Source organism: Rhea americana, unplaced genomic scaffold, assembly GCF_003343005.1.
Source record: "Rhea americana isolate MKP2758 unplaced genomic scaffold, rheAme1 scaffold_4, whole genome shotgun sequence".
NCBI classification, from domain to species: domain Eukaryota; kingdom Metazoa; phylum Chordata; class Aves; order Rheiformes; family Rheidae; genus Rhea; species Rhea americana.
Window position 1 is genome coordinate 5093217 of NW_028186534.1, and position 14860 is coordinate 5108076.

At 35.8% G+C, this 14860-nt stretch overlaps 1 protein-coding gene across 2 annotated transcripts in view; it reads left to right on the forward strand.

Annotated features, from left to right (window-relative positions):
- The window catches only part of ARFGEF2 (ARF guanine nucleotide exchange factor 2), a 36339-nt gene extending 21961 nt beyond the window's left edge, over positions 1-14378 (forward strand). For both annotated transcript variants that reach the window (XM_085314021.1, XM_085314022.1), the window contains 21 exons: positions 203-354; positions 614-742; positions 1133-1291; positions 2192-2339; positions 3253-3352; positions 4317-4357; positions 4442-4611; positions 5276-5427; positions 5552-5724; positions 6007-6167; positions 6998-7128; positions 7223-7352; positions 7893-8028; positions 8809-8947; positions 9030-9084; positions 9322-9436; positions 9715-9845; positions 10895-11063; positions 11482-11620; positions 12609-12726; positions 13750-14378. In XM_085314021.1, coding sequence (XP_085170147.1) covers positions 203-354; positions 614-742; positions 1133-1291; positions 2192-2339; positions 3253-3352; positions 4317-4357; positions 4442-4611; positions 5276-5427; positions 5552-5724; positions 6007-6167; positions 6998-7128; positions 7223-7352; positions 7893-8028; positions 8809-8947; positions 9030-9084; positions 9322-9436; positions 9715-9845; positions 10895-11063; positions 11482-11620; positions 12609-12726; positions 13750-13926 — 2825 coding nt within the window. In that variant the 3' untranslated portion in view covers positions 13927-14378. The remainder of the gene's footprint in view (positions 1-202; positions 355-613; positions 743-1132; positions 1292-2191; positions 2340-3252; positions 3353-4316; positions 4358-4441; positions 4612-5275; positions 5428-5551; positions 5725-6006; positions 6168-6997; positions 7129-7222; positions 7353-7892; positions 8029-8808; positions 8948-9029; positions 9085-9321; positions 9437-9714; positions 9846-10894; positions 11064-11481; positions 11621-12608; positions 12727-13749) is intronic.
- Positions 14379-14860: the final 482 nt, after the last annotated feature.

Below are 14860 nucleotides of genomic sequence, written 5' to 3' on the forward strand. Positions count from 1 at the left end.
CTTGACCTGCATACTATGACAACCTCTAAGTTGTAATGCTTTGGGGAGACTTACTGTTAGACTTCATTTTTGTACAGCTTCATTTAACACTTGTAATACCCAGAGCTAAGGCATGGAATCTGCTATTTAAGAAACAGAAGCAAACAACAACAACAACAAAAAACAAAAAAAACCTGACCCAACTGTGTGGTGTTCCCCTTAGATGTAGCTAACGAGAAGCAGCGGAGATTGTTGTACAACTTGGAGATGGAGCAGATGGCTAAAACAGCTAAAGCCCTCATGGAGGCAGTAAGCCACGCAAAGGCTCCTTTTACTAGTGCCACTCATCTGGATCATGTCAGACCCATGTTTAAGGTAAGTGTATGAAATTCTCCTTATCTTCATTCCTAAGACAGTTCTACGCTGAAAAAGGTGGAAAATGACCATCTAGAGTTAGATAATGCAACAGATGGTTTCTCTTTTTTTTTTTTTTTTTTTTTTTTTTTTTTTTTTTTTTTTTGATACATTTAGTCTGCCTAGTTTTTTTTTTTTTTTTTTTGATACATTTAGTCTGCCTAGTGCTTTAGGGTAAAACCTTAACAGATTTCTAAGTGAGGTTTCTTCCTTTCTTTAGCTTGTATGGACTCCATTGCTGGCAGCTTACAGCGTTGGTTTGCAGAACTGTGATGACACAGAAGTTGCATCTCTTTGTTTGGAAGGAATACGATGTGCAATTAGAATAGCCTGTATCTTTGGAATGCAGGTTTGTATAAGACTTTGCATGGAGCTCATTAACAGTAGTGTAGGCTCTGGGAGGGAGAAGACAAATTGTGAACAAGCAATTTCATCTAACTTTGAACAAGTTATCTCATCTAACTTCTTGAAATGGCCAAATAAAAGACTTCCCTCACTAACTCTTTAGTTTATTTTGAGATCTTGATACTGTCAAGCTTTTCATAAATTGATCCCCTTCCATTGCTGAATCTTTTATTAGGTGTATTTGTGTGCTTGCCACCTGGTCTCCTTCAGATGGAGAGTGCTCAAAATGTAATTGCCARCTATATACGGAAAGAAGATTGTGCAGGCATGCCAGAAGTGGCCTTCTCTAGCTCTTGAGGAACTTAATTACATGGCTTGTTTCTTTGCCTTGTAGCTTGAACGAGATGCTTATGTACAGGCGCTTGCTCGTTTTTCCTTGTTGACCGCCAGTTCTAGCATTACAGAAATGAAACAGAAGAACATAGACACCATTAAGACGCTTATTACAGTCGCTCACACAGATGGCAACTATCTTGGGAACTCTTGGCATGAGGTAAAGACTTGAATAGTTTARATAGTACAGCTACAATTCCCTTTGRAAACTTGCAGGATTTCTTCTTCTAGTTTGTTTATTACCTTCAGTCTTTGGTAGCTGCATTTAGCTCCCTGTATTTGTCGAACCCTGCTTGAAACTTGGATTCAAGTACATTAATTGGTAGGATTTTTTTTTTATTATTATATAATCTGTAGTCTTTTTTTGGGCAGACAACCTAATTGTACTGGTCATGTAAACAAAAATATTCCAGCTTATAGCTCCAAACTTTTCTATGCGGTGTTTGGCAACGTTTACAGCACAATCACATAMGAAAATAGAGCCGAAGTAACTTGGTCAGGAACAGATAAAGATAGGCTGTCAGGATCATAAATATTTTCCAGGAGGTCTTTAATCTGACCTAAATCTGTGCTATTGCTAAAAGGGGCATTTCTACTGCTTTATCTTTGTCACTAGTCTTTTGCTGCTTAGTAGTATGAGCCCAGTAGTACTCTAACTGACAGGTTATTTAGACCTGGCTTGCACACACCCCTGCAAATGCTTGTGGCAGCCCAAGGGATGTTGGAGTTGGGGAGAGAGAAAGAAGAGATGGTCTATTTTGTGCTGATGGCAAGGCACAATTTTGGTATTTTCACTAATTCACATTGAAACTTCATTGCTACAAGTTGTAGCTGTAATAGTCTCTTATCTCTCTGGGTCAATGAACTGTTAGGAGGATGATCCCAAAACTGTTCTTCTGAACATGMCTTCTTTTCCAGTTACATTAGTAATGGTGTTTCAGCTATATCAAAACTGGTGGTAGTGTCAGAGTTGTTCTAAAGATTGGAGAACCCATGAAGTGTTAGGAATACAAATAAGATGGTATCCTGAAACAAAATATTTAAACATAATCTTTTTCAGATCTTGAAATGTATTAGCCAACTGGAACTAGCACAACTTATAGGAACTGGAGTGAAAACTCGGTATTTATCTGGCTCTGGGCGTGAAAGAGAAGGAAGCATTAAAGGCTATTCATCTGGAGGGGAAGAATTTATGGGCCTGGGATTAGGTAAAGTTATTAATCTACACAAAGCTGCATTTATAAACCAAGTATAATGGATAAGAAAGCTTTATGTTGTAAGATACAAAAAATATCTATTTGCCTGCCTCAATCTGAGATTAATGAAACAGAATAAAACTGAATCTGATATTTCAGCATCATTTAGTAGTTACCAACCATGTTCCAACTTTGGTTTAAGATATCTAATAAAACTCCACATTTATTTGTTGGAATGTGAATGTTGTCAAAACTGTTCTATCAGATTTACTAAACTACAGTTTTAAGTGTTGTCATCTCTTTTTACACTGTTTAGAAGTAAAACTATAGAAATGGTATGTCTTTAGGAACTATCGGTTGTTTTGATGATTGGTTGGTTTTCCGAATAGTTTCCCTATCCCTGCATGTAGGATTTGCTATTTCAGTTCATATTAATCCATATAGAATGTACAACAAACAAATCTGACTCTTTTCATTTGTAAATTAAAGAGAGGAAAGTAGGTTGTCTTAATCTTTGGAAAATCATTGAAACAGCCTTGCAGAATGTTACAGAGTTAATGCTATACCCAGCGATGATGGTGATGAATGTAACAAAACTGCGCAGCATTGATGGCTCCTCTCTGACTTATAGTGGAAACAATAGGATTTATTATTTAAAAATCTTTTATTAACAGCATTACAACTTCTTAACTTCATTAACCTGAAGGTAAAAACATAACACCCTAAGAAAAATCTCCTTTTTACTAGGTGCTCAATTTTGTAATAATTTGGCACAGATCAGACAAAGCACCATCTGATCCATATAAATTACAAGCTAATAGTCTCTTTTATCTACTTGTATGAAGTTTGGGGTTACCTTATATTTAAAGCCTATTTCATGAGGCTAAATAGTGGTGTTGAATTTTATTTTATTTTTTTATTGTAGGTAACCTAGTTGGAAGTGGAACTGATAAACGGCATATGGCAAGCATTCAGGAGTCTGTGGGAGAGACCAGCTCACAGAGTGTGGTGGTAGCAGTAGACAGGTATGGAGAATATTATCTTTCTTACAACTTGAAATTACTGGCCATCCTCACTTCATCTGCAGACTCTTGTCAGGCACTTTAGTTCTTGAAGTCTTTCTCTCTCTTTTTTTTTAATTAAAAAAATTAGCAGTTTTTGTTTTGTAAATCCATATCATAGTTGTCTCTGATCGATGTGCATGTTAATCTTTCCGGAGTTAGGCTGAACTGGACTGGTATCTGAAATTAATAAATACCCTTATTAAATCACACCATTTTTTTGGTCTTGTGAACTTCAGTATTTCAGCATTTCTTTATTTGCTGTTCTGAGGTCTTTTATCCATTAGTCACTGTGKTTTTTTTCATATTTCTCATCTGTGTCTCTACACTGTTGTCCGAAGAGGCATTTCTAACACAAACAATGTGTTCGAAGGAGACTTTTGTAATTACAGAAACTGTTAGGCAAACCTGTAGAATCATAGGTTCAGCCTTTTAGTGTTTCTTGTAAACTCTTCTCAGGACTCTGAACACCTGAAAGAGAGAGGGATGGTTGCAAGTCTTTCTGATATCTGTTTTAACAGCAACAACTTAAACACTCTTGAACTGCATAAAAATCAAGGRGGTGGTGACTGGCATCCAGTAAAGTCTTGCAGCCAAACTTTCTTAATGTTTCTTCATTCTCCTTATCACGCAAATGGGTCTTCAGGCAATACATGCACATGAAGAAAAATGTGAGCCTGTGGTTTTTTCCTGCAGCAGGGGGGAAYGTAGGAAAGTGATTTGCAGCAGGACAGTGAATATGCAAAACTGGAAGGAGAAGGACATCAACTTCTGCCAAGGAATAAAAATAGAACAGTTGCAGAGYTCATGGCATAGAGGGTTATGAGATACCTTCAGGGGAGGTGGTGATGCTTGCCTACAGTGCTAAGATATATTGACTCTTGGGGATGTGCAGCTAAAATTGTGACTCATTTTATTTGTTCCATAGGATATTTACAGGCTCAACTAGGTTGGATGGAAATGCAATAGGTATGTATGCTGACCATATGGTGGTTTACAGGGACTATTGCAGTGTAACAGCCTGAACTTACAGTAATGTGTTTTAATGTTCAGTTGACTTTGTCCGATGGCTATGTGCTGTTTCCATGGATGAGTTGGCTTCCCCACACCATCCACGTATGTTCAGCCTGCAGAAGATAGTGGAGATATCATATTACAATATGAATCGCATTAGGCTACAGTGGTCAAGGATATGGCAGGTGATTGGAGATCACTTCAATAAGGTAACCTGAAAATCAAAGTTACAGCAAATACATGAATGCAGCAGGATTTGTTTGATCARCTTTTTCATTTTGTGTTCTTAAGTGGTGTAGGCTCTGTTGTGAAAACATCAGGATCCATTAAAGGCACTAAGTTTCCCGCATCTGAGCTGGAAAATTTTGAACAATGTTTAATTAGATACAAGAYTCTAATTCCAAAGGGAACAGACATTTAAAAACTGAAAGAGTATAAGTAGAAATGGAATTAGTGGAAATAATCTTTAACTACCTTGTTATATAGTCTTGTATTTGTGCTTTTCTGTGTGCCTTTGTATCCTCCTGATCAAACGTGAGAATTGTTTCCCTCTTAGAGATGATCCTTAAACAACAAAGGTATTTTGTTTAGGAACTTGGASCGTGTTATCCTTCTAACCTAATAGTTTTGTGTGTCTACTTGGTGATTATAGTAGCAGTTCTGCACTTCTTGCATACAGGATCTCTGGGGCTTTTTATATAGATAAAATGTTTGAGATAGCTCCTTCCAAAAGTAACCTCTAATTTTCTAAATATCTGAAAACTAGAAATGTGCCAAAGATCCTTAGCTGACTGATACAAAACTTATATGGTGAATCAATGCAAGTTGTAGTATGCTAGCTGCTAAGTGTCTGAAAGWTTGCTTTTCTTCTAGGTTGGATGTAACCCCAATGAAGACGTTGCCATCTTTGCAGTAGATTCATTAAGGCAGCTGTCAATGAAGTTTCTTGAGAAGGGAGAACTAGCCAACTTCCGTTTTCAGAAAGACTTCTTAAGGCCTTTCGAGCATATTATGAAGAAAAACAGGTGTGCATGCACAAGAATTTCTGTGTTAGCTTGCTTTAGTCCTGTTTAAAGATGTGCTCCAATGCAGCTTGGATTCTCTTGTATGTGGAAGTGGCAGTTGACATGTTAATTTCTGCTTTTTAAGATCTCCAACTATTCGGGACATGGTAATACGCTGTATTGCTCAGATGGTGAACTCTCAAGCTGGTAATATTCGCTCTGGCTGGAAGAATATCTTTGCAGTTTTTCACCAAGCAGCTTCAGACCATGATGGGAATATTGTGGAGTTGGCCTTTCAAACTACAGCACATATAGTTAGTAAGTAATAGTTGACAGATGCAAGTACCAAAATTAAAACAGCTGTGATTCTAGTTAAAAAGGTCTAGCAGAAATAGACTCTTGTATTACTAGGTAAATAAAGATCTTACAGCCAGATTTTTTTTAAACTCTGCAGTTAGGTCTTACCTGTTGCATTAAGTCTTCTGATTTCCTATGGATGGGGGGGGGGGAAATAGCTACAGTAACCTCCTACAGATGGCTAGTATTAATAAATTTCAGTATTAATAAATTTTTAAAAGTACTTCCATTTGTTTTCCACAGCAAATATTTTTCAACAGCACTTTCCAGCAGCAATTGATTCATTCCAGGATGCAGTAAAATGCCTTTCTGAATTTGCCTGTAATGTAGCATTTCCGGACACAAGCATGGAAGCTATTAGACTTATTCGTTACTGTGCAAAATATGTTTCAGAAAGACCACAGGTATCTTCTTACACGTTTACCCTTCTATATTACTGCAGCATTTTCTCCTGTTAAACTGAGATTATTCTTGTAGCCAAGAAATAGCTCTCAAAGTTCAGTCTCAAAGAACTGAATGTTTGTATTAAAAGTTTATTCAGAATAAGGCTCCATTTTGGTATTACGTAGGCAGTAAACTAGGAGTAGTAAAAACATTCTTAAGCTYTTTTTTGGTCTAGAATGGAAATAACTGAATTAAATAGTCCTTTTTCTACAATGTTAGGATAACATGGAAAATAAAGCTTCATGTTATGTCACATTAATTTTGTCTAGTTAAACTAGCTCCAAACAACTTTTTTGCTACATCTAAGTCTATTGTATAAATATTTAATAAAACATTCACTTTGCTGACAAGAGCCTCAGGTTAGATTACAGTTGCATGTGAATGGTTGCAAGATATGCATGGTATATGCCRAAGAAGCATATAACTGGTTTATATGCAACTGTTAATCTAGATCCTATAATTACTTATATATCTATATCTATATCTATAATTTTGCTGTCACTGTTAAACATGCTTTTTAGTGCTGAAACCTCTGCAACTTGCAGAAACCTTTGGCAGGTCTAAAATAAAACTGACTTGACGTAAATACTTTGTATATTTTCCAGCTATCTTCACAGGTAGATACCTGTCTCAGTTTTCTTTTTGAAAGAATTTGAGTGTTACAGCAGAAACTGARCTAACTTTCCAGATCAATTTATAACATTAGAAGTATCTGTAATGCTTCAGAATTAATACATTTTTTTCTTCAGTTTTCTTTTTTTCCCTTGTTTTTTTCCTGCTCATCTCTAAGGTATTAAGAGAATACACAAGTGATGACATGAATGTTGCTCCTGGGGACAGAGTATGGGTCAGAGGATGGTTCCCTATTTTATTTGAACTTTCTTGCATCATCAATCGTTGTAAATTAGATGTTCGAACAAGGTAATAAAACTCTTCTGATTTTTGTTTGTATACAATTAGTGAAAGAATCACAGGTAGCCRTTTTAACATCTTTTCCTATAATTGTTGTTTATAGAGGCTTAACAGTGATGTTTGAAATAATGAAGAGTTACGGCCATACTTTCGAAAAGCACTGGTGGCAAGATCTGTTCAGAATTGTGTTTCGAATTTTTGATAATATGAAATTGCCTGAACAACAAACAGAGGTAAAAAGCAAATGAAGTCTTGAGTTATATTTTTGGGAGRATGAAAGGGTTACTGAAAATCTGGGAAACGAAAACAGTTGTGGTTTATTGCCCTAAAAGGAATCAACAGAATTAGTTGTCTTTTCTAGAACTCCAACAGTCCAGGCAAATTGTATGGTTTGTCTTAATGTACTTCAACCCTCATGACATTTTATTTGTCATTATGATACCACAGAATGCAGMAGAACACGAAGTGTGTATGAAGCTACTAAAGCAGGTAGTTTCCAGGTGGAAACTTGTCAGAGATACCCAGTGACCTATTTGTCTGTTACCAGGGAGAATATTCATCATTTGTGAAAGTGCATAGCCTTCTGCAGTGATCATGTGGCTACCTAAATGCTTCAGACAACAGACATCTCCAGTAGTGGGATTTTTTTTAGCTTTATCTAAATTCTGTTCCTCTCTTYAGAGGTCAGGTCCTTTTTTCAAATAGCTGTTCATAAGCCAAGTGGTATCATAATAGAAACCACATAAAAACAAAGGCTTCTCATTTTCTAACAGAAATCTGAATGGATGACAACTACATGCAACCATGCACTTTATGCAATCTGTGATGTATTTACGCAATTTTATGAAGCTTTAAATGAGATCCTTCTTCCTGACATATTTGCACAGTTACACTGGTGTGTAAAACAAGGTAGCTTCTTTACTTATATCTTTTGATGAATGTCTTTTTAGAATGCTCATTTTTAAGGAGAAAGTTAACTGAATTTTGGAAGACCACTAGAACAGTGAGTTAAGTAATAGATGTGTATTGAATCTTAAATAGTCCAAAATCATTCTATTTAATCAGTTAGGCAGCTCATTTGTTAATAGCTTTATGGTGCTGTTGTGACAGAGCAAAACCTCTCGAAGAGTTGTGTAACCTCTTGAGGAGTTGTGTAATTTTTTGCCAACAGCTTTTCTCTGTTTGGCTGCTTGGATAAAATTCTTAATTTATTTACACGTGTGTGTGTGTGTGTGTGTGTGTATATATATATATATATGTATGCATTCTGATCTCCCTCTTTCCCAGTACTTTTAGAATGACTTTCTAAAAAAATAGTTTATTTTGGGCTTTGACTTTTGTGCCTGCAATCCTGCATGGAACATGAGGGGCTAGTTAGGAGGAAATGTAAGAACCTCTAATTTGTATTTTCTTTTTTTCATCCCACTATAAGCTTCTGTCCTTTGTCTTTTCTGTTTGGATTTCAGTCCCRTGATGTCTGTTTTTAAACAATATTTTCTGTTCAGTAGGATCCCAAGTTTGGTGTTACTATAATACGTTTTACAAGTAGGTTTTGAACTATTGTGGGCACTTTGTACAAGCACAGTGTATCTCTGAAAAAAAATAAATAAAAGCTTCATGGAGCCATAATAAAGAATAATTATCAACTTCTACAATAACAATGAAAAGTATGAAACATATCATTCACAGATAACGAACAGTTGGCTCGATCAGGTACGAACTGTCTGGAAAACCTGGTAATACTAAATGGACAGAAATTCAGTTCTGAAGTCTGGGGCCAAACATGCAACTGTATGCTAGAAATCTTCAAAACTACCATTCCTCATGTGTAAGTATATAAAGTATAATTCTAATACTAACAGCTGTTTCAGAGCAATAGTACTTATACAATTTTTCTTTTTCCTATGAAGATTGCTTACATGGAGGCCTGCAGGAATGGAGGAGGATTCAGCTGAAAAACACTTGGTAAGAGTTATTTCAGTGCAATAAATTAAGCTGAGCACTAGTGTGTTAGGCTAGTTTTAGAAATACTTTATTTCAGTAAATGCATTTGAAAACAAATACTGTATTTAATGGCATTGTGAAATAAGATATGAAGAATGGATGGAGGAAACCTTTGAATCTAAGATTAGTTAAATTATCTAAAAACTGGTAGTTGAGTGATAGTTTTTTGGATTATCAGAATTCTTCTACATCTTCTAGGATGTGGACCTAGATCATCAGTCTCTAAGCAGCATGGATAAAAATGCTTCGGAAAGAGGACAGAGTCAATTTTCAAATCCTACAGATGAGAGCTGGAAAGGTGGTCCTTATACAAGTAAGGTTACACATGAGTTAATAAACTTATAGCCACTCTAAATCCATCTCTGCAGTCTTTCATTGTGTGTTGGGGGAAGCTTTAGGGCACTTGATAATTTCAAATGTAAGTTRTAAAGACTCGATGTAGCCTCTTACTGTTTGGAGAGAAAGTGTTTACGAGGTGATTCACAGCATCACAAAATATGAAAATGCTAATGGTAGTGTGGAATTTTGCTAACCTGTTGTAAGTGTGTTTTATAAATTACTTCTAAAATTTGTTTTGTTCCATTTCATTAGACCAGAAACTATTTGCTGGCCTTCTTATAAAGTGTGTGGTACAACTGGAATTGATACAAACMATTGATAATATAGTATTTTATCCAGCAACAAGCAAGAAGGAAGATGCTGAGCACATGGCTGCAGCTCAGGTACCATCAGATTTACTTATGCTTGTGGCAGTAAAATGAAAAGATGTACTTGTAAAGTACATTTACACAATGGAGTATATATAGCTGTATATGTAGTTAGCTTTCAAAAGTACCCTGATTGTATTGTTTCTCTTTGCAAGTGATTCCTTGACAGTCCACCTGTTTGTGCATGTTTTATAATAAATGCATATTCATTAAGAATGTCTCTTAGTTTTGGCAAGAGAGTTCTCTTACTTAGCAAGAGAGTCTTTAAAACTGTTAAGAGCCTTTATTTAGCTGTTGAGGTTGTGCTCAACATCTAGGTGTTTACAAAGGAGGAGCTGCAGAAGTTGTACTTTAACAAGGTTAACAATCAAGATTTTAATTTATTACCAGCCTTGGAAAGGTCCTTGTCCCTGATAATGGGACATTCATCCAACTGTTATGATTTCTAGGGAATACTGCAAGGTAGCTCTTRCTTCTCTTTGTTAATTTAGCACTAGGCTGGAAGTTTAGGTTAGTGCATTAATATTTTGAGGGATGGCACAGTTAGATTTCTAATGAAATTAGTTCAAAAAATTSAGAAATTTTAAAGAATCTTATGACATTAGCCCAAGGTGGAGAATTTTTACATTCCGCAGCATTTAAACTTGCATTATTTTAGTGAGTCCTACTGGTATTCAGAATTCTGCAAGACTGTCAGCCAACGCCTAGGAGAAACGTTCTCCATTGAATTGTTGTGACCTCATGGTGGCTTGATATGGGAGGCCCTTTCTTTTTGTCTGGATACCCCTCAGTATGATACCTTTTCTTAAAATATCTCACTGAAAAGACTACAACTAACATATTTTTAGGCTTACTGGTCTTCAAGTATGGGGTTGTTTTTTGTTTTTTATTATTTATTTTTTAGCTCTGTAGATCAAATCTGCTATTCTATATTGCACTAATATTTCCCTTGTATCTAAAAATGGAATCTTGCTTGAGTTAGTGTATTGTCTCTGAAGTATTAAAGTCTCTTAAGACTATATAATAAAGCTAAATTATTGATGCTGTTTATCTGTTTTCTTCAGAGAGATGCACTGGATGCAGATATCCACATTGACACAGAAGACCAAGGAATGTATAAATATATGTCTTCACATCACCTCTTTAAGTTACTAGATTGTTTGCAAGAGTCTCATTCATTTTCGAAAGCCTTTAATTCAAATTATGAACAGCGAACAGTCTTGTGGAGAGCAGGTGAGGCTTTTATTTTTAGCTTGGTGGAAAATACTGAACTTCATTTGTGATTTTTAAATATATCTTGAGATAGAAACAATATTACTGCATTAATCTCTACAATTAACCTGCCACTGTTGCATGCTTTTATTACTTGTCTGCTTCCTAGTGATTTAAGAAAAATTATTTTCTATATTTTTCATTAAAGTAAAACCACACGATTTGCACTGCTGTAACTAAATGTCTTTATAAAAATAGACTAGATGTCCTTCCAAATCAAGAAGGAGAAAATAGTGTCAAACAAGAAATCAGATTCATACTACCGTTTCTTAGTGGAGATATTGCTGATAAATTTTATTTCTTGTCTGGTAACTACAAATGTGGATGTTTTCCCCCTTTCCCCTCACCCCAACCTCTCCCATATGTAACTGATTTCTAGGGTTCAAGGGTAAATCAAAACCTAATCTCTTAAAACAAGAGACCAGCAGCTTGGCTTGTTGCTTGAGAATACTCTTTCGAATGTATATTGATGAAAACCGCCGAGACTCCTGGGATGCTGTACAACAACGGCTGCTCAGGTAAAAGCAGCTAGCATGGAAATACATTGGTTATGGTCTGTGCTGCTTTCTGTCAGCTCAGATGGCTACTAATGTTCTGTTTTAAGTTGCTAAGCAGAGCATGTGAAGTATATGAAGATTAATAAAGAACTGCTCTTAAAGGTGAATTTAGCAAAAAGGAAATGATCCATTCAGAATAAACAAAGCACCTTCTTGCCTGATTTACAAACTTTYCTTTGTAAAAGTAGTGGTATAACTATTTTTCATATCTGGTGAGTACAGTATGATATTCAGAGGTATAATGGATACAGTAATTTAAACAGAAAGTAGCATAAGGTACAGTATGCATGGAACTTAATGTAAACAAAGCAAATGATGGTAAGTGATTTTAAAAAATGGTATCGGGGTGCCCTCTATTTGAAAGGTGAGTTGTTGCTACTTAAAAGTTCAGATAACTGATCTTGAATCAAATGTGAACAACTCTTAAATTTGTAGGTCATTGGCACAAATTCAGTGGAGTTCGTTAGCATTCTGATTCATCAGTACCTATGGGCATTATTAATCTTAGTGTGTAAAAGGGGGGACCCTGTTCCTTTGTTAGTTAGCAAAAAAAAAAAAAAAAAAAAAAAAAAAAAAGACATAATAAATGGCACAGATTGTGTCTTGTGTTGACAGTCATTACAGCAAGGACCAAACTCCTTCATCTTTAGCTTGATGCTTCTTTATTAACGGTATGAAAAGTATTTCAGTTCAGTTTTCTAACAACCCTAGTAACTGAAAATTTATTAAGGCAAATTTACGTAATTAACATTGTTGCATATTATTGAAAAATTTCCAATAGAATTCCATCATATTTGAAAGCAAAATCTGTTATGAGAGGACAAATAGGGCATGTTACAAAAACTTTTTGTGTGTGGTATGTGTATGTTTGGGGGGGGATGGGGTGGGGTTTTTTGTTTTTTGTTTTTTGTTTTTTTTTTAATGGATTGTTTTGAACTGTTATCTCTAGTGTATGCAGTGAAGCCCTGGCATATTTTATTACGGTGAACTCGGAAAGCCACAGAGAGGCTTGGACCAATCTACTGCTGTTGCTTTTAACAAAAACACTAAAAATTAGTGATGAAAAGGTAAGAATGGGCTGGAAGCAGTGTCTGTTTGCATTCAAGTATTTTTCTGTATCTCTGCTATTGAGTTCAGTCTTTGCTCTCCTAAGACATAATTGAAGATGGCTAGTTCACTTATTCACATAGATGCAATCTCTCCTTGAAATAAAGRAATCATTAAATCTCTGTGTTGCAAGCATTCTGCATTGTAGAAATGGACCCTATCCATAAAAGACAACAGCTCTGGTATAGAAATGTTAATACGTTTCATATAGAAGCACCTTGAATGTGCARCGAAAGGAACGTATTTTGTGATATAGTGATACAGATGGTATAGGTAAACTTTACCAGTGTAAAAACTGGGATTCTTGTCCCTTGATAGCAGTGGTGAAGAATTGTCTTCAGAGTTTTAGTCCTTCTGAGGAAAACTAATGCGAATGTTCATTAGTTTAGCATGTGTAGAGAAAGCTCTGGAAGTTGTTTAAGCTTCTCCCTCCTTCATTGCAAAGGGTGTAATTCCACTTCACTCTTGCATATTTTAGGATGTCTTTCTACAAGTTACTAATATCTTAAGAAATCGGTAGTAGTGGGGTATAGTTCCTCAGGGAACCGTATGTAGGTTAGAATTTTTCTCAGTTATCTCTTACCTAGAGAAGAAAGAAGTGAGAGATCTGGTGGATGTAGAGTGTTATAGTTGGTATTTTGGAGGCGTAAGGAGCAACTGGGCAAATTCATATTGGAGAATGGCTTTTCTGTAATGTATAGGCTTTGATATCGCCTCTAATTTAGGAAATCTAAGCCATAAATTGGAATCTGACTCTATTCCAGGCAAGTATTGCCATATGGTTGCCCTCTGTGTATTTTTTCTGTAGGCATCTGCTAAGGCTGATGTGGAAAACAGACATTGGGCTTGATGGCCCTTTGGTCTGATCTAGTGTGGTCCCTTCTAACAAATGGGCGTAGCCATGGATGTGGGAACAAATTGAGCTTTTGTGTGGTAATAGAGAACAATAATCTTTTTTTTTTAATATATATTTTCTTTAATAGTTTAGGGCACATGCTTCAACATATTATCCATACTTGTGTGAAATCATGCAATTTGACCTGATTCCTGAGCTTCGAGCTGTGCTACGGAAGTTCTTCCTGCGTATAGGTGTTGTGTTCAAAATCTGCATAACAGAGGAGCAGATACGGACAACTGGGACAAAATTACCTCCATGGTAGCCGAAAGTAGAGTTAGTTACTGCTGCTTGTAYATAAAGCGACGTTCTACGGATGGATTAAAGTGGATGGCAGAGGGGAAAAATGGGACCCTGGTAAATCAACAGAGCAGCAAGTTACTTTTACCATAATGACAATTTGGGGGGAGGAAAAAAAAATGTTCTGTCCATCCTACAAAATTATCAGCAGTCTGTTTTATTTAAATTGTTGCTTATGGAGCTAATACAGTAGAAGTAAAGTCTATTTGTTTCAATGCTAGTCATACTTATGATCAAGTCTGTCTCTTCTTATCTTTTAAAAAAAATTGTTCAGTCTTGCCTCCCAGCTAAATCTTAAATCAGCTGGAAATTATTCCTCAATAGAAATTATGCCCCGTGCAAATAATTAATATAGTTGTATAGCCTTGCAATGTTAGCACGTGTTCAAAATAAACTATACTGCAGTGCTAATGACCACCTAAGATCATTCTGTTTTTTCTTTGCACCTGACTAGACCAGGTAGTGTATTTTAGTTTGTTGTAGACGACCTGTAGGATGTCCCAGTTTGGGGAAAGGGTTTTTGTCCTGTTTAGCAAGTCATTTAAAAATACTTTTTTTTAATAGCAGTACTTCATATTCTGAAATGTGCTTTTGTTTTTATGGAAGGTTTTACATCAGGAATATTCAGTAGTATTTACTCTGTTTAGRTCATTAGTCTTGCATTAATTGAAAGCATTAAAAATGGAACACTTTTAAACTTTYCATTGACTTTCATACATTGCTGGATCATGGACCAAGCATCTAAAGTAATACAATAAATGGGGTTTTGAACAAATAACACCTTCTTTACCCTTGACTATAATATTTAGTAGTAATTTTGTTTAACAAGTAACCTATCCTTAATACATATCAGGGTTGTGTCTCTTTTTAGTGCAGATCTGAAAGTGCTGATTGTCCTT